Genomic DNA, 23,730 nt, shown 5'->3' with positions numbered 1-23,730 from the left:
TACCTACACCTAGAGCCGTAGTTACACGACACATCCGCCATGTTATGGCAGAATTGCTTAATAACTGTCTATTATGCAGGTTAATTACATCAGCGTTCCCACTCTGCTCAATGTTTAGCTATACTTCTCATAGGTCGTCGGGAATTGTCCATGTTTGTTAGACTGTGTTTTTTTGTAATAGAACGTAGTTTCAGTAGTAGCACTTCAGACTTTACTGTTAGTATGGGGTTGGTGCTCCACCTCACAACCCACACGATAGAAGAAGAGAGAGAAGATGGGGTTGTTTAACGTTGTCGTTTTTCAACTGACCTTTGGGTTTTTAAAGAGTATTTGTATAATGAATGACTTTATGATTAAAGAAGTGATATACATTGCCAATTGCTAACAACATAACAAATACATTATTGCATGCACAGAAAATGAAAAATACAAAAAGAAATAGAAATAATGTAATAAGCGGCCTTATTGCAAAGTAGTCATATCTTCCAGGCATTGTTAATTTAGTATACCTAAGAAAGTTAGATATCTATTAAATCATCTGCGCTCATAAATCGCAACTTCAAAACAAACAGCTTATCAAAACCAAAATCGTACTTTCAGCTATCACAAGCTAAAAGTATTTCAAAAACCCTCAACTTACAGCAAACTTTATCTACTTCGCAAGTAATACAAATCATAACCGAGGTATGTAAAGTTTAATGCCGCCATGAATCCAGTATGATTGTACATGCCTTGTGCATGTTACATTCTTTTGCACGCCCTAACATTTGAGGAAACTTTAGGGTAAGTATGCTAACTAGCTTTCGTGTTATGTAACTCGTGTTATAACTGTTTGGTTGGTGGAGGAATGTAGATTTAAAGATATGCCAATGCATTTATGTGATTGTATATAGCTATTGAGTTATGCTGTTGAATCATGAAACCAAATAAAGTACTGATTTCTAGAACATGGGAGTTGGGTTAGATTAGATTACGTTCCTGGGCCTTAGACAAGTTGCAAACGATTTAGACAATCAACAAAAAAAATTGACGTGACTTATTGTAGATTTGCAAATGGCATTAACTACTTGGCCGGAAAAATGGGAAGCGCTAAGGGGCTCTCAACTGGTACAAAATTTAAGACAACAGGTCTGAGGGTACCAAGTTGGGCGCGTACCTCTAGGCTCAGGGCGTCGTCTAAGAGGATAGTATTTGAAAGAATTAATCGAACGTAGTGGGTCGACAGCAATAAGCGGTGAATGAGGAAAATCGTCAACCAGGGTCGGTAACGGGGTTTTGAAGTCCTTGTATAAATATTTGTCAATTCCATAGGTTTTTGACACTGCGGATTCTCAAATGGTTTGTAACTTGACTGAGGCCCTGTTTACACAAAATGCAGACCAGTTTGTGTGCATTGAGAGTCAAACCTTGAAGTACGATTACTAAAAGACATAGATTACCTACAAGGAATTGCATGGTAAAAACGACAAGGTTACAATAAGCACGAGTAAATCACGAATAAGAAACGTCAAATAAGAAACTGCACGAAATATTACCTTTGCATGCAATTTGATGAATGCTACTAATATAAAGAAGGATAGCCGTTTTTTGACAAATTCAATGAGCCCACATTTCTTTAATACAGTTAGCAACAGCACAAGGCAGTAAACTTCGTAGTAAAATAGATTGATGTTGGCCAACTGCACAAGATTTTAGTAACGATACACAACGTATGTTAATAGTGCGTAGCGTATTTTCAAATAACGCTTATCTTACGCATTACACTGCCTCTTGGGTTTCATAAAACATTTCGCGCATTGCAATAACTCCGCAATGGAAGCGTAACTAAATGGAACACGGGTAAAAAGTACATGGGAGTGCGTGCGAATAATTGCGTTGGTACGTTTCTAGATCGGAGAGCACTCGCTATCTGCGCGTCCATCGGGCCACAGCCAGCGCCATAAACTCAGCCAAATGGGAAAATGACAGGCTCACACCACAATGCCATGGAAAATGCACAACACACATTTTCCTACCGCTAGAAAGCTTTGTTCCACACAGTAAAATTGCCAACCTTTCATAGTAAATGGCATGTGAATCAATTATGACGCGATAAAAATAACTACTTAAAATATGGCGTCGTCGATAGATTACCCACTAAACAAAGGACTGTTCCCAAAGTCGTAAACTGTAGAAAAGTCTCCCAGAAAGTTGCGTGGAAAGCATTAAGAATGCAATTTATAGAAATGCGTGTTTAATCGGTTAACTTTAAATCAATCGATAAAGATCTGATAGATTAGACAACCGAGCCCGATACACGACAAACCTTAAGAATTAGCAACCAATTACGCGGCAAAAAATGCTATACACCCATTACCGTGCAAAAAGTATGGTAAATGACTCTATTGAAACCGATCGCGTTATTACGTGAGAGTTTTGTTTTTGCTAGTGATGCGCTGTCAATATTTGCCTAAATAAACGTTGCCATTAACGAGACATGTTGTTTTTATGCCATTGTGTGAGTACAGTCATTACGTGCGTTTATCGACGTAACAAGTTTAACATAACCCTTATGTGTGTAACTCCAGTCGACGCGTTTAAGCCTAATGAACTTCATTATATTTTATAGCAGGAAAGAGTCATTAGATTGCATCGGAACCCTTTTAGTTTTTATGGATTTAAATAGAAAGTAAATAAGAATTTTTATAATAACCAGTTGAAGGCATCGTAAACATACCTATCATAATGACTTTATGAAACACCGCAACAGTGTTGATGTTGGCCTACCGACAAAGGTATGCAATTTGATATGAAAATGATTTGCCTATTTGTTTTATTAAACTGTGGTATTAAAGAATTATAATCGTATCGTATATGAAGGTATTATTAATTAGCAATTAGGGACTAGTTATAAAGATAGCATAAGGTAAATAAATAACATTCATTTTGATACTAAACTTAATTGTATTTTACTCTTATTTTGTAATGATTACATTTTAGTTACCAATATTCAAATTATACTAATATTTTATCGCTTTTAGGTTCACGTTAAAGAATAAACCCGTTAAAGAATCAATTATAAGATAATAAAGAAGGTAATATTCTACCTAATGAGACCATTCTATCATTTTATATTGAATTAATGAATGTCAATTGTTACTCTATCATTATGCAATTTGTCGACACAATCAATGTGTTAAATATAAATGGCTCCAAATGAATATTCAATTTCCTTAAAATATTCAGAGATAGTAATCGATACCTATTTATTGCGTTACTTATTAGAATTTCAATTCTGGATTGAAAATTATCTCATGATTATTGTATGTGCCAAAATAGGCTTACAATCTTCCTCTACAGTAAGCAAACAAAGTAAACTAGTGAGTTTTGTAATAAAATAATTGCCATTTCAAAAGTGACTACTGTGTAGTGTTTCATATGTATAATATATTCAATTGCCCCCGTCTATTCGCACCGTGTAAGCGACACCTTAAAGGTGTCGGTATAGCGTGCCACTTTTATTTTTTCCGCGACAGTACGTTTTATATTTCAACTCATTATAAACGGCGTAAGAAATGGCTACAGTCTGTGGATTTTTTCCCGCCAGTGAATTGTGAGAGCACGTTTGACAGCCTCGAGGTTCACAGCGAAAATATTTTACAATTATTCAAATTATATGTCGCTTGCAAGTGTGGCGCCTTCAATGATAATGTTTGTAATCCTGCGCTTTACTTAACACTGTTTGTGTTTCTCATAGCATGTAGAACTGTTTATTGCGACATTCTCTTACAATAAACCCCAGAAGTGTAATGCGATGTAATACTAATCTACGCTTAGTAAGGACAATGAAAATCATAATGCGGATGATTAAGGTAATGCCCGACTGTCCTGCCTGCCTCAATACGATACACGTACAATTTAGATACATCTACGTACAATTAACACGAACAGAATCCAGAAGCAATTTTGCCAGATGTCAAAACAAATCAGTCGAGTGTCGAAAGTGGCAATTAAAAGTTGGGATGGAAGAGAGACGCGGGCAAAAAGAGAAGTGGTGGCGATTGGGCGCGACGGTACCCGGTGGCGGCCACACACGATAACTACTCGGAATCGAGACTTCCACGGCCAGGAGAGAGGTGGCCGCGAACAGTCATGTACGAATAAAGATAGTTAGTTATTTGTTAATGATTGGGAGTAAGAAATCTAGGTATATAGGGGAGAGCAAAGGAAAGGTTTAGCGTGTCTATCACACACCCTAGGGTGTGTGGTAGAGTCTAGACTCTACCGTACAAATCAGTGTAGTATAAGTAAACTTATTCAAAAGTATGCATAAAGAGTCTAAAATCTTTACCCATACCGGTAGAACTATTTCAGTATCATCTACACGTGCACCCGCAAAATAGACCGAAAATGGCGTACCTATGCGCCCCATTCGAAACCAATCGACTATTGCAAGAAGGGGTTTAAAAATGTTAAAAAACACTGGCGACATCAGAAATATGTTTCTGTTGACATGCGCAATGATAAAGTGCGGTTCTTTCGGCCCGACGGAGAATTAGTTCCGCGTAGTTAACGCAGACCGGCGCCTGCGCTCGCATCCCTTCATCTGCTTCTATATAAAACATGTGGCTATATCTGTAGCTGGAATATTCATAGGTGGGCAGAACCAGAAACCCTTAGAAAACTAGTTACAGACTTTTGGTTTCATGTACGCTGTATGGCGACAAGTTATCAGACCATCGCCTGTATATAATGTCTACGTTGTACATTATGTGATTCCAGAGCCATCTTGTAGGATTTTCCTGAGAAGGTAAGCACTACACGTTACTAATCTTCAACAAGAAATATTCTAATGTGTATAAGCACCTCTATACGTAGCCTAGAGAATAATTGATAAGGTCCAACAGAAACTTGGGTGAGTTAAAAGTACAGTAATAAGATGGCTAAGAGCAAAATTCTTAATAAATTAAGGATGTGCATCGCGAGATGTCGATAAACTGACTCGGCGGTTTGATGTGTGCGCGTGATTAAAATAAATACTCGGGGCAGTAGTAGCGCGCAGACAGCTGCTACTCCGGGATAATTGAAACGACGATTTATACACCCGCCAAATTTATCGACATCGACAATTTATAGTGAGACCGGCCTTACGCGCCACTTATAATCGTAACATTTCATTTTTCTCCCACTCACAACATTTATCAGTTTACTATTCTTAAATTAAAGTCGTAATTTCTTAATGGAACTTCATGCAATTAAACGGGCCGTCAATAAAAGTCATTGCGAAGTAATTATCATTTCAACAAGACAATCAGTGAAATGCAATTATTATTGTAACAAGAATAAGACAATATCTGTTGATATCTCGAACGGTGTAATCGTTTGTTTGCCAGTTAGTTAATCACAGCCGTTTGTGATTTATCTCGGGTGGAATTCGAAGTCCATCAACCATTAATTAGTTCTCACGTACCTAGTATGAACAAAAAAGTGTGATGCCGCCGCGGCGTAAGTCCATCGCATTGATTAATTGCCGATATTAATACAGTCGTCGGTATCCTACAAAAGACTCAAACCCATTAAATTAATAACTTCATTTTGTAAACGGATTTCAAAAACACTTATGCGTAACCCTAATGAAGTTTGCAGTAAACAAACATTTTTGACAAAAAGTAAAAACAAGTTAAACTCGCGGCTACTTTCCCATAGTCGTTGCTACTGTTTCTCGCTGTTTTGCAATTTAATGAGCTGTCACACAAGTTACAATGAAATAGCGAATGCTAACAAGAATCCTACCTGTTTGCTATTTCAAGAAATAACATAGATGGCATTAAATATTTGTAATGAAGATGGTATATGTGGCAGTGCATCACCGGGTTCAGATCTCAAAAACAATTATGGAAAACAATAAATTTGTGTGTTTCGCGCCCGTGGCTCTGAGCCCGGTCCAATTAGAGCGTTGGCGCGTCGGCAGTAAATCTCGCATGGCTACCATGCTACACTAATTCATACGCGGCCGCCAACGAGCATCGTAACTGTCCACGTCGACACGAGCCTTAACAGCTTCTCGATTATCGATATCTTCGTGCACAACACTAGCGCGCGTCATCTTGATATTTGATTAGAGATCGCGTCGCCGCGCTGAATTGCATCTCTACATTTGATTTGCACACGCTCTCTTTAATTGTAAACAATTTCTTTATTAAAATTTCACATTGCATTGCATCGTTCGTTTGTTCTAACTACACATAACATAAAGCAATTGCAAAACCATTTAAAATGGATTCCAGGTGGTCCAAGATACTTTATTACAATTGTAAGAAATAATTTTTTTTATATAATTAAAGTAATTGCTTTTATATTAACATCAATAAAAAGTTAATTAAATGATTAACGTGTACATAAAACAAACTGCCTGTGTAATCAAAAACTCAGGTTGCTAGCCAGTGTGTAAAATTTTTCAGTAGCCTAACCAAACATCAAACGCCGTCAAACTGTACCAGTTAGAAAGAATGCTTGTAAAATTGCTTAACTCACAAATATTTTCTTGATAATTGAAAAAAAATATTTACAAATTTACTATTTATATGTTTTATATAGTAATTTATTTATATAGTAAATTTGTAAATATATTGTAAGAACATGCGGCAGTCGCTTCTGTAAAAAACTGGACCTGTCAAATCTTCAGGTTAGGTAAGCGGACCCTGTGAAAAACAGGATAATGCTAGGGAGATGATGACTCAAGAAATACTTGTGAGTTAAGTAGTTTTACAAGCATCGTCGCTAACTGGTACAATTTGATGGCGTTTGATGTTAGAAAGAGGTTAAATTATGTGTAATAATAACAAGTTCAAGTAATGTATTCAAATTAGAACCTAGACAAAGAAACAGACTTCAAAACTTGTAAAGGTGTTTATATTAGCAACATCAGTAGCTACAATAAAACATATTTTACTGTGCCGAGGGTCCAACAACGACTGGAAATAAATATTCGCTCTGAATAATAAGTGGACAGGGCACTATTTCTTATATTTATTACAATCATTGTCTTTTTCGGAGCAGTAAAAGCCGTCGGCGCGTGCGCAGCCACGACCGCACCTGCTCTGAGCCCCCAGTAATTATTCCACCACTTATTATATGATTATAAGACTTTTTTGGTGCTTTCAATCAAATTACACCTTGGCCAGCCACTTTGTGTGAGTGAGATGTCATAAAGTTTTTTTGTTCACCCATAATTTGAGTCCAACCGTTGTGTGGCAACGGCAACGGTGTAAAACGGAATTTTATCAATTATTAAACCCCTAGTTTGACCATAGATAAAAGTTGAAGCCGTTTAAATATATTCCAAACACTAAATGTAATTATGTAACGTGATCATAAAATAACTATAAACTTTATAACAAAATTCAAGTAGAACAACGTTTATCATACCGGCTAATCAGAAGTATAGAATTTCATTGCTTTCTTTGCATTGCAAAGGAGCTTGAAAAACGAAAACAAATGCAACACTTAAACCACGGATTAATGCAACCTTTTGTAAGTTCCCCGTCTCAGTATTGTAGCAAGTATTTGTTGTAATGGATTTAGTTCCTTTGTGTTAGGAAGTAGGACAATGAACATAAGGAGATTCTACACAAAAGGTTTCAGGGTGAATACAAATACAGGAGCTCGCACGCAAGCGTCAAACAAAGGCTCCTAAAATAGATAGTTTTGAAAATGGAACAAGGCTCTTAAAAATGTTGCGTTAATTTCTTGCTAAGCTGTCACCGAGATCACCTACATGATAACGGCCGTCTCTGGTTCTAAATCTGAATTCATGTAAGCCGTGTCCGCACAGTTTTGCAGTGGAGCGCGTCGATGGTGTGATAGTGGGGCATAAATAAATAATTAGACGAGTCGAGGAAGCAGGGAGAGGGGCACTCGGATAGTTTTGAGATAGTATCTCTCGCAACCGCGCTTTGTGTCAAACGTCAGATGCTTATCTAGAAGATGTTTACAGATGTACCGGAGGGGTAACGGCCCAAACTCTCTCGTGGACGCAATCAACCGCGCACGCTTGATACACTCTCAGTTAATTACCTGCTTTGTCTAGACATTACCGTTAAAAGCGGCTACTAATAGCTTCTCTTCCGCTATAAATGTCGACCGCTCATACTTTCAATTTATAAAATGATTATATTCTTAAGAATTAATGTGGTGTACAAGAGTACGGTACGGGAATGTGGAGATTATTTCTGAGCTCGTAGATCACGCTAGATGTCGCTGATAGCGTGGCCGTGCGCCAGATCAGCGATCATCGGAGCCGCGGTGTCGCATCGCCTAATTACTGGATCACTTCAAGCACGGTACTATGCGAACTTACTAAATCACTGCAGATTTGGATCTCCTTGGTTTTGAAACGAAATACCTCAAGACGGTCGTTGTTAAAATATCAATATCGATACTTACAAATCGCAGTTGTAGCGACAAAAGCTTGCGACAATGCCATTGCGCAAATCTCGCTCGGTCGGGCTAAGCGCAATAATTGTTTTGTAGAAGGACATTCGCTTATCGCGCCGAACGATCGCTCGACTGACGTGCAGCTGCCATTTTTGTTCTTTTTTTAAAAGTCCTTCATAAAAACGATATAAAAAACTACCTAATAGATTCGAAGCGACAGTTAATCAACAGCTTGCTTTATCTAAATATATAAAAGGAGAAACTGACTGACTGACATATCAACGCACAGCCTAAACGGCTAAACGTAGGCACTTGAAATTTAGAAGTAGATTAGGTCCCGTAGAGGTGCACTAAGAAAGGAATTCCGGAAATTCTCACGGGAACGGGAATTAGCGGGAAAATCCTTCCACGCGGACGAAGTCGCGGGAAAAAGCTAGTTATTTATAAACCTTAGATACTACTAATATTTTCTATGTTTATACTTACGATAGAATTCAAACAATCCTTTTGAATTAGGGTTCATTCACTTTATGAAAATGCATGTCATAAATTAAAAAGCAATTCAAATTAAACACTTTAGTTTTAATTAATCCTCTTTTAAATTATTACTTTTGGTGAGGAGCGTTCGGACGAGCTTTTCACAAAATTTATTACAAAGAAAATAAATCAGCAGGGAATCGCTCACTAAACAGAATAGGAGCTTAAGCCTCATGAATAAAAACATTCTATTTAGCGCTACACTCGCCACTTCTTCAGCTTTACCCAAACAATTCCAATTTTATACTTCTACGCGATGTGAACTCTACGTATCGGTGTCAAGTTTCAAGTTTGCCTATAAACTTAGTCGGATATATCACTATTCGGCTATGTGGGGCAACTCTACGCAAACGCATTTCCGGCCGAACGCTGCCGGGAAAAAGCCATTTAAAACAAAAAAGAAAAAATAGTAACGCGCCGCGCGCCGCGCTCGGACACTTCCGGTGGGCGCCATTTTTTCTGTATTGCCAACAGATAAAATCTTTCCGGCCTACTGCGCGGACGCCCGCTTTTATTTCTTTTATTTTATTTTACGCGATCACTTTTTGGCAAAATTCACTGTGTTTTAGTTAATAGATAAAAATGCTTCTCTATTTTTAGTTCTGATGGTATAATTTGATGTATTTGTCGGCCTTGTGAAGGTTGGCGGCAGGTTCAGTTTTATTTCTGGTTGTGCTTGGGCTCTATAAAATCGGCTATTTAAATAAGTTAATAAAATTCGTTGGTGTCCTTTAGCAAGGAGATGAAAGAGATCGCGACATCCATAATTTATTAGGGCGCGAGGTCGTAAAATCGTCGTAAATCGAGGTTACCTACTAGATGTTTTTTTTTAAACAATGAGCTCAATTAGCAGGGAACGTTTTACGCCACAAAACTCAACGGTCGAACTTATGTTAATGGGATAGCTGTTCGATGTTGAATATTCAAATTGATGTCATTATAACATTCGGCCAAACGTGCCGGCCGTTTGGCCGGTGGCCAGTCGCATGTGTAATGTAAAATGTAATGTAATGAGTAAATTAAACCCTGGTTCTTTTATCTCGAAGCCTACGACGGCCATGTTAGGTTAATTCATTTCTTACTGCAAAATAATCCATATATTTTAAATCAGTTGGCTCAGCTCAATGATTTAGCTTACTATGTTTGACAGAAGTAAACATACATTCAATTTGTAGGAGTAATTTACTTACTTCTTTTTTTCAATAAATCCCATTAGGTACTATAAAAGCCGTAGGTACCTAAACTGCTAAATCACATTCTTTGCTTAGCATTCAAACTAGGTTCCTGAATGCCTTGCCTTGATTTATCTAAGCAAGTTTTATTAATTGTTAACTTGTTTATATTACAAGTAAGGTTACCGAAACATCTAGGATTTTCTTACGATTGCAGGAGCAATCGATACCTAATAGTTATAAAGAAATGACTAGAAACATTTAAATAAAGAAGTATAGTTTGAAACCAAAATAATACAATTTATACCCGGTGTCTAAAATGAATAATGCCCAATCGTGTCACGAAAAAATCCGTTCGTGATATACTAGATTCCATAAAACCATTAAAATCGCTAACGTAGCGAACCGGCGAAAAAAACTTAAGATTTGCTTTTGTATCCATAACCTCACATTAAAAAGCGATGCAAAAGAAAAACACGAGAAAAAACAGTGACTGTCAAATTCCCTCGGATGCTGGCTGAACAAAACAGCACTTTAGTTAGACGAAAAAAAAAAAACTAGAAGAGCGTTCTCGATTCAAAAATTGAATTGATCGGCCCATTGTTGTGGCTTTTTGGCGGGAAACGGGAACGGGACAGTTGCTTTCTTCATTGAATGATCTAAATAATTAATACGAAGTGGTGTTTTGTGGTTGATGATCGCATTAAGTTAGTCGGAAGACATTCGCGAGTGTTATTATATTGGAGTATTCAATAAACAAAGTGTATCTGCCTATTTTCGCTTCGTGTCAAGAAGCCGCTTCATAACTCGAAAGTTTATGCGGACTTTCGAGTTAATTCGTTTGGGGTTCGGAGTAGGAGTCTACTCCGAGGGTGGGGGCTTAGGTTTCATCATCATCACCTTTCATCATTTCATCATTCATCAAGAAAAAAAATACGTAAGACATGGCTGTATGGGCATAGTTCCCTTTGCCTTACCCTTCGGGGAAAACCAAAACAAAAAAAAAAAAAATCGGCCCATTGTATTCCAAATGTATCATTTGAGCTGTTATTATGGGCTCTCTCTTGCTCTATACAAGCTGGTAATCCAATACTTTTGTATGAAAGGCACTTAACGCACCTATCTAAATCCAAAATGACGTAACCCTCACTAGAAGTTAATTTGTTTAGTGTTTTATAGGCGAATGTTTAGAGGCCCGAATGTGTTAAAAATGATTCGCCTAATCACAGTCTTGTAGGTACAATTTATGTAGGTGATTTGTACGCCTCTGATTTTATATTTAATTCTCATAATACAGTTTGATTCTGATAACTGGAAGTAAATAAACGTAGCATGAAGAAACTAAACACTTGAGGTACTTGTATAAATGTCAAAGCAAATGAAACTACTTATAAACAATTGGAATGTATGGAGGTTTTCCCTCCAAACAACAGCTAACCGCAACTAATAATATTTTTAGAAAAAAATAAGTCGATCGATTACCACAAAAACATAATCGACTTTAACTTAGAGGAAGTAACGTATAAACGAGCGTGATAAATTAAATAAACAAATTTAAAAAAACATTCACTAACATACGGAGGTTTTTTGATGGTATATTGCGGTCGCAGGTACGGGAATCGAACCCACGCGCCTTGGTAATCCTATTAACCGGCCATTGTGGATGGCCAAATAAATAATTTATTTTCAATACCATTCAATTTGTATTTGGATTTGGTCGGTTATTCCCAAGACGCCCGTTATAGTTAGAAATTGTCGTCTCATCATTATGAAAAACTCGAGGGATTAGTCGTTATAATTTATTCACGTCAAAACACGAATGACTTCCAAAAATAGTATATTAATACATTAAAATTCATCACGAAATACCTGTATACTGGTTTAAGTTCTACAAAGTTTCTCATATCAATCATAGTAAAAGCAAATTGTATCAGAAGGTCGAATAAAATGTTTTAGAAACAATAGCCCTTAGAAACCGAAGGGTCTATTCTCCTCACAAGAGCAACAGACCGAATGCCGACTCTCTTTATACGGACTCTATGAAGCTAATTTTGAACTTAACAAGTATTTGTTACACACAATCGTGTAGAGACCTTAAGGATATATTTTGAGTAAACACACTTGACATTGTTCTGTTCTATATTGCGAGACTGTGGTATTGATACTTTATGTTTTAATAATAAATTATTAATTGTGGTATAAGGTTATGGTACTACTAAACTTGAAGTATGTACCTACATAGTCAAGAAATTTCATTAAATAATATAATCTTATCAACTTATAAGTGAACATTAAAACTAATAAATAAGGCTATACTTATAGGTATATCAAGTTAGCTAAGAGTCGCATGCTTTTAGACGAAAAAAAAAACAAATCGTGAGTTATTAGTTTGAAGAGACTAAACTATACGACTAATTGTAATGGGCTTGAATACAGCAATTAATTTTATATCTAGTACTATTACAAGTATAATTGACCGCACTTCCATCACAAAATTCACAAAAAGGGAAAAAATGGAAAATTTATTTGCCTTGTCATTCATTCGGTCAAAACTTGACAATAAACACCCTAACACCAACACGGCTTATTAAACTAGATTAATTCTTCAAGTATCAAGGTGGCTGAGTCGCCGTAGGAGGGTGACGTCGGTATATCACAATAGCCATGCTTTGTTGTATGAATTGCGTTTTTTCACTGAAATCGATCACGGAGTATCCGCCTTGCTCCCCACGCATTAAACTGTATTTATTTACACATTGTTGCTTATAATATGCTTTCTGATCTCCAACTATCGTAATTTGTATACGTTTCGTTTGAGGATTGGTGATTTATTAGTTTTAAATCGGTTTTAGTTAACTATGTTCACTCAAACATTGTCCGAAAGAAATTAGTATTTAGCATTGATACCGTTTGTAATTGCCCTGATATGTTGTGTTTTATATACAATTCAAAATTGTACTATTATAATTGAAAATTGATGTAACATTATTATTGTTACTAGGTAAGTAGGTACCTACTTGAATTTTCCCAGCTAATTTTACAAGAATAAAAAACTGCGTATTAATTTAAAGTCGTGTTTTACAACAAACTTATTGAAAACTATCATCACACCAAACTAGTTCCCAGATCTGTATCATAATTTATTTTCTGTTTGTTTTGACAACAATTTTAGCGTCGGCTTCAAATTGAGATAAATTGCAACCTTCGTAAAGGCCAAGGTATCGAGCGGTACAGCGACGGTATAAATATGTATGAAGAGGCGGTACCGGCGACAACGCTACCAGAGCTCCCGTATTGTCCTCCCGTCATTATGTCTTCAACATCTGAACAGGCGTCTTGCTTTGTCGCTCCTTCCGAATAATTAGACTCGCAATAACGCCCGAACAATACCAAAGTATACATTTCAAAAAAACTCTCAAGTACCAAGGGTCGCTTTGACAGTCAATTTTTGTGATTGTTGCGCTGTTTTCGCTTTTAGAATGTATCGTTGCGTGCATGCCTCCTTTTATTGTTTCGTTTAGGGCTGTGAGAGTCGTGAGAATGAGCTACTTACAGCTGGTTTACATCACGATATTGAACTAATACACAGATTAAAATTTTACCAAACAATTGTTTTTGGACGCCGTGCTTAAGAGACTTAAAAAGCTTCATGTCACTTAAGCTGTGATAATGTTTGAAAATTTCCCAACTACATTTATGTTTGAATAATTTTTTTTTTTCTACGTAATCGTCCAACGAAAAACAGATAAAAAGAAACCCCTCAACAATTTACTTACTAGTCACTAAGTTAATTAAGAGGGGTCCTAACCTAACAGTTTTCGCGACGCTGAATCGCAGTTATTTTATTAACGTTTAGCGATGGTATCGTGGATCGTAACTCATCTGAGACAATCGTATTGGGGTTTATGACACATTAGCCGTCCTCGGGGTGGGTTATCTGTCACCGAGATACTGTCAACTCGTCCCGGGGGACCGCAGCCGTAGGGAGCGAGGGGAATGACGCGAGGCAGGAATTATTTTAAATAACTTTTAATATATTTGAATTAAGAAAGTATTGGATGAAAGAAAAAAGCGTTTGACTATTACCTAATCTGTGCCTTTGCCGTGGAATGGTTCAGTTAAATCTATTAATTTAAATATTTAAAATTATTTGAATTTCGAATCTCGAATTATTTGAAATATTGCCTTATTTTTTCATAATCCCATTTTAAAATATTTTTTCTTTGATTCCATAATTCGCTTATTATAAAATTAAAATTAAAAATGCTTACGTAATTGCAACGTAGCATTTAACTTTTCTTAAACGCTTTTCAGAAAAAGCTTGTTAATTTATGAAGGAAAATAATAGAGTAAGTTATACGAGTATTCTAAGGTCACTTTCAATATACTACATTCACGCGATTGCTGCCCACCTACTTATATTACGTATAAGTAGTAAACTAAATCAAACAAATATGAGGCAAGGGTTAATGTTGCTTTAATTTATCGTCTTATAATTTAAATAATTTTGAACCAATGTTTTATAATTAATTTACTTTATATACATATTTGTAATCGCAACGACTCTTAATTATAGAATCGTATTGCCCTCATAAAGCTCTTTAATCAAATTTGAAAATAATGTTTAAGTATAACCGAATGCGTATTTTTCTCACAAAACGTAACATCAGCATATTGCCCATACAGATAGTCCATCATGTTGGAAAGGTCATCCCATAGTTGATTGGCACGCCGTGTCTGAGATCAATTGAAAGCAATCTAATTATGTGTTTTCTTGCCCGATCGAGTTAAATCATAGCCATCTGGATAGGTGGGCGAAATCTGTCACAGAATGGACAGGAAGCGATAACCTAGATACTTTTCATAGAGTGTTAGAAGGGTGACAAAGTAGAAGGAGATTTTTACTATAGGTAAGGGACACTATAGAATAAAGAATAATTACTACGCACAGAATGGTAATTCTCCGTCCCGCACCAATCCGTATCAGACGCCGACCTCACCCCCTACCCACGGCCATTTAAGGCAGTGCGCGACGTCTCGCTCGCTCTTACACATTAGGCGACACATAGTAAGAATGATATTTCACTTATTTCACCCTAAGGTTGCCTGGCAGAAATTGCTGTTTAGCAATAAGACCGCCTATTGTGCTCATTTTTATTCGTATGGTTATGTTTATGGCACGTTAAGCCGTGGGTCCCGGCTATTAGCCGTGGAAATACCTCCACCAACCCGCAGTGGAGCAACGAGGTGGAGTATGCTCCATACCTCCTCCGGTTGATTGAGGGGAGGCCTGTGTCCAGCAGTGGGACGTATATAGGCTATTTATGTTATGTATGTATGTTTATGTCCTGTGTATATGTCGCTGTGCAATAAAGTGTTATTGATTGATTGACTGATATTTATGTATGGAGTGTCTGGAGTATGACTTTAGACTAGATTAAGCATTATGCAGCTTGTAATACAGTCCGCAGGCATTGCATGCGGGCTCCCCGCTTTGGTTGTCTCTCTCGTACCTACGCATTAAGTGGCACACGGTAATAATGTAATTTTTGTATGGATTGTCCAGGGTGTGAGTTTATGCTCAAAATAATCAACTTACATTATGCAGCTTGTAATACAGTCCGCAGGCGTTGCATACAAGCTCCCCGCTTTGGTTGTGTCTCTCTCGCACTTACGTATTAACCAGCACACGGTAATAATGTAATTTTTGTATGGACTGTCCGGGGTGTGAGTTTAGGCTCAAAATAATCAACTTACATTATGCAGCTTGTAATACAGTCCGCAGGCGTTGCAGACGGGCTCCCCGTTCTGGTTCCGTCTCCACAGCGTCGTGGTGGTGGTCTTGCAGTTGGCACACGAGGTGCCTGCCCGCCGCGCCGCGCTCTGTAGCGACTGTAACAATACACACACGTTACATTAATACTTGCAGACCATCATGATGAAGGCACCACGCGTCAAAGAGGTTGCACGATAGTGAGGCTTTTTGTGCACGCGCTAGTCTTCTCCACCATCTCTCTTCTATCGTGTGGGTTGTGAGGTGGATTACCAACCTCAGCAACCCTGGTGTCAGGGTAACAGCACCATCATGTAACAGGATTCACAGTAAAACGTAGTGAAATATAATTTTGTTTGGTGTTTGGGTCTAGCCAAGTATCAAAAAGGATATTGCTACAAATCGTTTATAACCCATGCGAATGAACTAAATGTAAGCACACGACTATATCCCAATTAGGGTAGTTAGAGGTACATCCATCTCAAGTTCTCGAAGAGGAGCTCGATGGCGCAGCGGTAAACGCGCTCGGTCCGCGATTGTTGAAGTAAAGCAACTTTCGCAGAGGCCGGTCATAGGATGGGTGACCACAAAAAAAAAAGTTTTCATCTCGAGCTCCTCCGTGCTTCGGAAGGCACGTTAAGCCGTTGGTCCCGGCTGCATTAGCAGTCGTTAATAACCACCAATCCGCACTGGGCCCGCGTGGTGGTTTAAGGCCCGATCTCCCTATCCATCCATAGGGAAGGCCCGTGCCCCAGCAGTGGGGACGTTTATGGGCTGATGATGATGATCCATCTCAAGTTCACGTCACCGAGCTTTCTGTTAGACCAACGTTGTAGGTGAGCCATATCGCCGTTTATAAGTAATTGTCGAGCCACCTGTGTTAGTTATCGAACTAAACACCTTGTGTCAAAGTGGAAAACACACTATATAAAGAATTCAAAAAAGTTGTTAACCCCACAAAATATATAGATAGGTAACTAAATCAAAGCGCAAGGTGTTTTGAAAAAATAAGTAATATTATACTTACATACCTGTCCTGACTGTCCTTTGTTTGGTAAGGACTTTTCAGGCTTGAATCACCTGATTGTCCGAAAAAGTAAGATGATTCCGTGCTTCGAAGGGCACGTTAAGCCGTTGGTCCCGGCTATTAGCCGTAAAAACACCTCCACCAACCCGCAGTGGAGCAGCGTGGTGGAGTATGCTCCATACCCCCTCCGGTTGATTGAGGGGAGGCCTGTGCCCAGCAGTGGGACGTATATAGGCAGTTTATGTTTATGTTATGTTATACTTACATAAATCATACCTACCTAAATACTTTATGAAGAAACCTTGTTCTAGTAGTTAACATAACACCAACAAGACAATTGCAAATAATACTTTCATAACCATAACATAACATAATATAAACAGCCTATACACGTGCCACTGCTGGGCACAAGCCTCCTCTCAATCAACCAGAAGTGGTGTAGAGCATACTCCACCACGCTGCTGCACTGCGGGTTAGTGGACACACACCATTTTACGGCTAATGTCCTTAGCAAACAAAGGACAGTCTCACAAAGTGATTTCGACAAAGTCTCCATCGGGAATCGAACCCAGACCTCCGTATCGTGAGCCTAAAGCCCTAGACCACCGAGTCAGTTTGTGGAAATAAATAAATATACTAAACCCATATATTTTCCTTCCTTTCTGCAAAACATGCATCGGTATGTAAAACCATAACATGTTTGCAACGAGCATTATTGATGATAGCATTTTAGTATTTAACGAGGAAAGGGTACTATTGCTTGCTAAAATTATTATAGTACATGAGTTTTACTCTCTGCCATAAATACAAGTGCATTTACACCTGCTGCACCATGGGGTAAATGCCATTAGTGCGTCATAAAGCAGACCCATCAAACAGGCCCCAGGCAAAACGGCTTGCACCAAATTCAATATAGGAAAATGCAAAAACACTACAGCCCCACTTTAAATATATCCGTTGGAACCTTCGGCGAAAGTCAAATGAATGGAGCGGCTTGCACTTAATTTGTAATAAAAAATAATGAGTCAAATTGGCAATTTAATCAAATAAACTACCTATCCAGTATAATGTCCAGTAAATTATACCTAATTAATAATCCTTGTAGAGTTAAACGATAATAATTTTATTAGATCTAACTCATGTTTTGTATTAGGTACTGGTACCTATTATTATCACTATCACGCAGTTAAATTATTTAAATAAATAGTACAACTTTAGTCAGAAATAAAGTACTTGTAATTAAGAATTATTGTACAAATTTGCGCATAGACAGGTATGTAATGTAGAGAGCGACTGAATAAAAGTGTGATATTAATTTACACGTTGTGTACACAAACATTTGCATGCACACCCTGTCCATGCATTTGACTTTGTTCATATATTAAAACAATCAACATAAAACATGACAAAATCGAGTCGCAAAACGACACAGACAAAAAGCGACCACTCGAAATGAGTCGAGTCGATTCGGAAAGCGAGGTAGCTATCGGCCTCTTACGCACCTGCCCATTACTACCCGTCAATCAAACAAAAAATATCCACGGCATGCGGTGGCCGTTTTATACAGTCCACAAAAGTGCCTCACTCAATTAAAAATGCATTCATCCTAAAACCGACACGAGAAATAAAACGAGCCGCGCAATCCGACTTATAATAAATCCATTAATTTGTCATGTCATTTGCCGGACAAAAAGTATCGAGGTCGTAAAACACGAGAGCCAACTATTCGGAACATTCGGTCCCGTCTCGGTAACTATGAGGACTGGTCGCAGATATCGTGGTGTATTGTCCGGTTTAATATAAGTGAGTGCCGTCTTGAGGCGAACAACCGCGCTTAAAAGGGGTTTTAACTAAATGGATTCTTTGAAAGAACCGTTATAAAATAAAAGTGGACTGAGGCTTCTCTGGTAGTAATTAGAAGAGTACAAAAAGAGTGCAGCAGCTTAAGAAATTTTCAACTTAATTAACTTAATATGTTGATTAAAGCCACTGTGTAAGATTGTCATACAATCGGTTGACAACGTTCACAAAGACCAACTTTTAATAAGCCATCCTGAACCATCATAACCGCTACAGCTACCTAATCCCATGGAATGAATCCTAGCACTAATGCAGCTTAGCCACAAATAGCAATCGGACTAACAGGCTGTCGTATAGGCATTACGCTAATTCGACGTCGCTTTGTGAGCTGCAGTACCAATGGCAGCAGGCTATTGGACGGATAAATACGAGGTGGTCGACCGCCATGTCATGTTAGTCTCGTCATATTATTGGCTGCTTTCAATATTTATGACATGACAATAAGATCACTTAAGTATTTAGTACTGCACTATACCTGTTTAACCTAACTGTATTGTTGAAGTATTTGTAGTAGGCAATACTAAAAGGAAAATACAGACAGTGTACTTATATAAACTGCTAAATTTAGAATGTACAGAGTAAAACAATATAACAGTGTATAGCTATCTTGCTATATATACGCAGCTATGAAGCTAGTGTATCGAGTTTCGGTTAAAAGAAAGTATCAAACAAACAACCAAAGCTAGTCACAAGGTGCCCGTGTGACAAGTAGCAACAAAGTGTAAAATTACAAACATCATCTGAAAATACATATTTTATGAAAGTACGTTTCAGTACCTAGTGGGTACTCAAACCAGAATACTGACCACAAAAGCTAGATGCAATAAAACGTTGTCCGACTGGACAGTTCAAAAATTAACCGCTGCATTTTACGACTCAATTACGCGAAACCGATTTTATAATCTGCAGATAAGATTTCTCATCAAGTTATAACGGGAGCGTGCGGGGCTGCGGACCCAGGGGACCACCGAAATCAGAGGGCAGTAAGCCGCTCAGACGCCACCGGAGGGGAGGTTTTATTTCCCTCGAAAAACGGCTGTTTACTCGTAATTTTATGAGCGAATTACTTTCGCTCCTCAAACGCTGAAATGGCTGGAAAGACCCATAAAATTTATAGCTAGGATTATTTTTTATTTGGGTCATTCTTTATTGGAGTCAGCCTAGGACGGCATCCCGAAAACTCTTTTACGATATAAGACATACAATAAAATTTCGAGTATGCCACTTGTCCTATCCGATTCCTAGAGAGTTTTATTAATTGTTAAACCCATTTCACTGTCAACGACATTCCCGATCGATAGCGTGCAGGCTAAAAAACGAGTATCAAAACGGGAAACATGCCGACAAAGATAAAAAGCAGTACACAAACAAATAGACGAAATTCAGTGTTATTGTGATGGTGGTACTTTGATTTTCAGTGTAGTGTAAACTCAAAGAGCATGCGCCGTGATGACATCAAGGGCTGCTTTGTGCCGTGACAGGAACAAAAACAAGTCTTTGTTGTTATGTTGAACTGAACAAGCGATTATAATAGAACCATACTGACCGAATAAGTGGACAGTTTACGTAAGATTGCCTCCTTTAAACTCCATTCCAACTGTCAACATAATATAAAAAACCTCTCTTTGTATTTCCTTGGATCGAAAAGAAAATCCATGCTAATTAGATAAAGCTCACATGTATTGTATTTGCTTGGCTCAATAAACATTATAATGGCTCGCCAACTCGTTACAACGGGAGCAAAAAGAGATTAGAAAACAATAGCACAATGTGCTAATAAACCGATGTTCATCCAGTTAATTATCGGCAACGAACACACCAGACGGATTATCTCGCATCACTTCGCAGCATCGGCTAATTCAATAAACCACCCACATTAAAAACATATTTCCATAAAGCGCGGCCCTCCCGCGATCCAATCAGCCTTATCTCCCCCGACCCTCCGAACACCTCCTAATCAAATCAAATCGCAGCCTCCATCTTCCCTAATCTATTCGCCTATCTACGCTCAAACATAAAATTATATTACAAAAAGGGATGGTCGTACCTACATCTACAACCCCTCATATATTTGCAAACACAAGCGAAATTTAACCTCCGGAAACAACCCTCTATGGGTATACGTACATAACTTTGTAGCCGGAAAATACAAACGTAGCACGCACACTCGCACGCGTCCAGTGGCGTCGCGCGCGTCACGACGCCGCGCACACCACGCCGCGCGCCTATCAGCATATCTACGCCATCTAGATCCCACTACGAGAACCCCCGAGGGGGAGGCAATCCATTTACTAGACCTGTCTCAGCACTGAATTTTCCCTCTTATCCGTGTAAGGTTAGAGATGACAATCGCGCGGCAAAAGCGCTGTTTTTAAAGGTTTACACGGCCCCTAGCAGTGAAAGCGCGGAATCGATGTAGCCTTTACCCCTCGCCCCGCACCGGTTTTTCCGGCGCTCCGTCCTTATCTGACCGAAGCGATTAGATAAAGAGAGATAGAGCGTGAAAATAAAGATTTTCATCGTGTTCACTCACACCACGCTAGTTTCAGCGGTGATATAGCTCGCAGTGTACGTGTGTTGAAGCGGAGGGCTCTTGGAATAGAGCAAGGGTCGACAAAACTTTGATGTAGTGGGTAGCCTCCTTTGAAACCGTTATCGTGGTTTATTTATTCATAATGTCCACATGTAGGTAGGTACTTCTATAGTACACAAGACAGTTAGGTAAACACAGTTTCAATACAAAGTGGTTCTTTTTAGAAAATATTGCCAAGTAATCCTTTTCCATGGGGACCAAAGTTATGAACTACTACGAATAAGACGCTATAATAATGAAGCAAAGATGAATAAATGTGTAAACAAAAGAATTTCACGTGCACATAATTTTATGTGCACAACATCTCGTTTACGGATCGTGTATCGCTTCAACTTTATCGAAGCTCTCGCGGGGTATTCTCAAAGCGATCGTAAAATAAACCCGGAGGTCGTAATTTTTTAAATTTTCACACGAAGATGCAGCGCCCCCGCCCGCGCCGCCCCCTGCCTCCCATTGGCCGCGCCGCGGAAGCCATGTTGGGAAATTCGCTTAACGATTTATTTGTGTGCGGATCGTACTGTCGGTCAGCGTACGCCTCGATTAGCGTGTAACATGAACAAATAATGCGACCCTTAGGCAAATGCCAACCATTCGTGACGGACCCGTCTTAAAATATCTCCCAATTTGTTAACCCAAAAGCCGGGTGAAAGTCACTACTACAAAGAACACCTCCAAATAGGTTCAAAACGCTTACTATGTAAATAGACAGGAACTTGACAGCAAGAGCGTTATTGTCCATTCGATTTCTTTTCTACGAGCCGTCGAAATTTTCGGACCATTAGGATAACAAAGCGGCGCGGTTGCCCAATAGAAGCAGCCGATGCAACCGAAGCTATCGAAGTATCGGGCGATAGAGCGATACGGATCGAGATTGACACATCAAACCGTCTCGCACGAGATTAGATCGTGTTCTCGTAATCGACGCCGACGACGCACGACCCGCGGCCATCCAACTGCCAAACTCTTCCACCGCTAATAAAAAGACGGCCCAAGAATGCCGCTCGTATCCCAAAAGCTCCTCCCAACTACATCTATCATGAATATTGACAAGCTGCCTTTTTAACTCAATATTACACAGTCATTAAACGACGGAAAGTAGGTACTTTGGTAAGATTGATTATTATGTTATATATGATATAAGAATCCTACATCTAAAATTATGCTCTAGAGTTAGGAGCCTAGATTGAATATTTTTAAACTGTTCTTTTCATTCAGGAATTTGTCTTATCTCTCATGCATCAAACTTCATCAAAAACCAGGATACTAGTCTATCTTCCACACATGGTCCCTTTGTATGAAACTGTTATAAAACATACGATTTGGTATCTAGTAAGCCTGTTTGTAGAAGAAGAAATATAAGATAATAGTTGTCTGTATATCAAAAATCCCAAGCGTAAAAAAATAAAAGGGAAGTGTCGACTTAGTTTGCTCTATAAAAAATCGTATGCAAACACAAAGAGCGCGAACGTTAGATAATCTAAGAATGAACAATAGGTTATCAGATCGACCATAGCATTCTTTACTTTACACTTTATGAAAAAAGATATTTAAATACATCCTAGTTTCTCCTCAATACAAATCTCACGATATTCAGTGAGAGCATCAATTAGTTGTTACGGACGTTGATGGATGGCGCCACTGTATCGCATAAAAGAAAAGCGAGTCAGATTTAACAATCTTGCACGGAATTTCCTTAATATTTTATTCATGTTAAAGTATATTTTTACTTTTAATGTTTTATCGATTATATATAGAACACAGTTTGGGTCTTTTTATGGGCTCAAAGGAGGTTCTTTGAACCCTTTGAGTAGGTAGGTACCTACCAACAAAAACTTTGATAAAGGCTCCACTGTAATACCAAGAATGTGCTGATAGAATATCTAGGTACCTACCTAGTTAAAAATAATTCAGAAAACTTTCTTTCCGTGTACTTAGGTGCATCCTGACTTAAAGCAAAAGCATAAACTATGTAAATAAGGAAGATAATTATAATTCTGCTACAACTACAAATGTAAAAATAAAGGAATTTGCGCAAAGAAGATTGATCTATAAGACGAGTGCGCGCGCGATGCATGTCGCATGCATCATTGTGGACAGGACACTGCGAAGGTCCCATAGATCATAGCTAAGTAATCTGTTTATGCGAATATCTTAAGTGACGCACGTGATAGAAGCATCTATAGCATTCCAATGCTAAAATAGATTTTTTATTAACAGATGCATAACTTTGAATTTTGATTTAGAAGATTAGATGTAATATAAGTAATATAAGTTTCATAATAAGTATTTAGTAATCCGTTTACTCGTATCAAATTAAGTAACTAAATAAAGCTACCTAATAATATAGGGAAAG

General features: G+C 38.3%; 1 protein-coding gene across 3 annotated transcripts in view; it reads right to left on the bottom strand.

The window, feature by feature from the left end:
• LOC126367047 (GATA-binding factor C-like) overlaps positions 1 to 23,730 on the bottom strand; it is a 103,502-nt gene that overhangs the window by 6,214 nt on the left and 73,558 nt on the right. For all 3 annotated transcript variants that reach the window (XM_050010432.1, XM_050010434.1, XM_050010433.1), the window contains exon 5: positions 15,882 to 16,016. In XM_050010432.1, the coding sequence (XP_049866389.1) occupies positions 15,882 to 16,016 (135 nt within the window). The remainder of the gene's footprint in view (positions 1 to 15,881; positions 16,017 to 23,730) is intronic.

This window comes from Pectinophora gossypiella, chromosome 5, assembly GCF_024362695.1.
Source record: "Pectinophora gossypiella chromosome 5, ilPecGoss1.1, whole genome shotgun sequence".
NCBI classification, from domain to species: domain Eukaryota; kingdom Metazoa; phylum Arthropoda; class Insecta; order Lepidoptera; family Gelechiidae; genus Pectinophora; species Pectinophora gossypiella.
The sequence above is the reverse complement of the archived record's forward strand: the minus strand, read 5'-3'. Positions and strand labels throughout refer to the sequence as shown.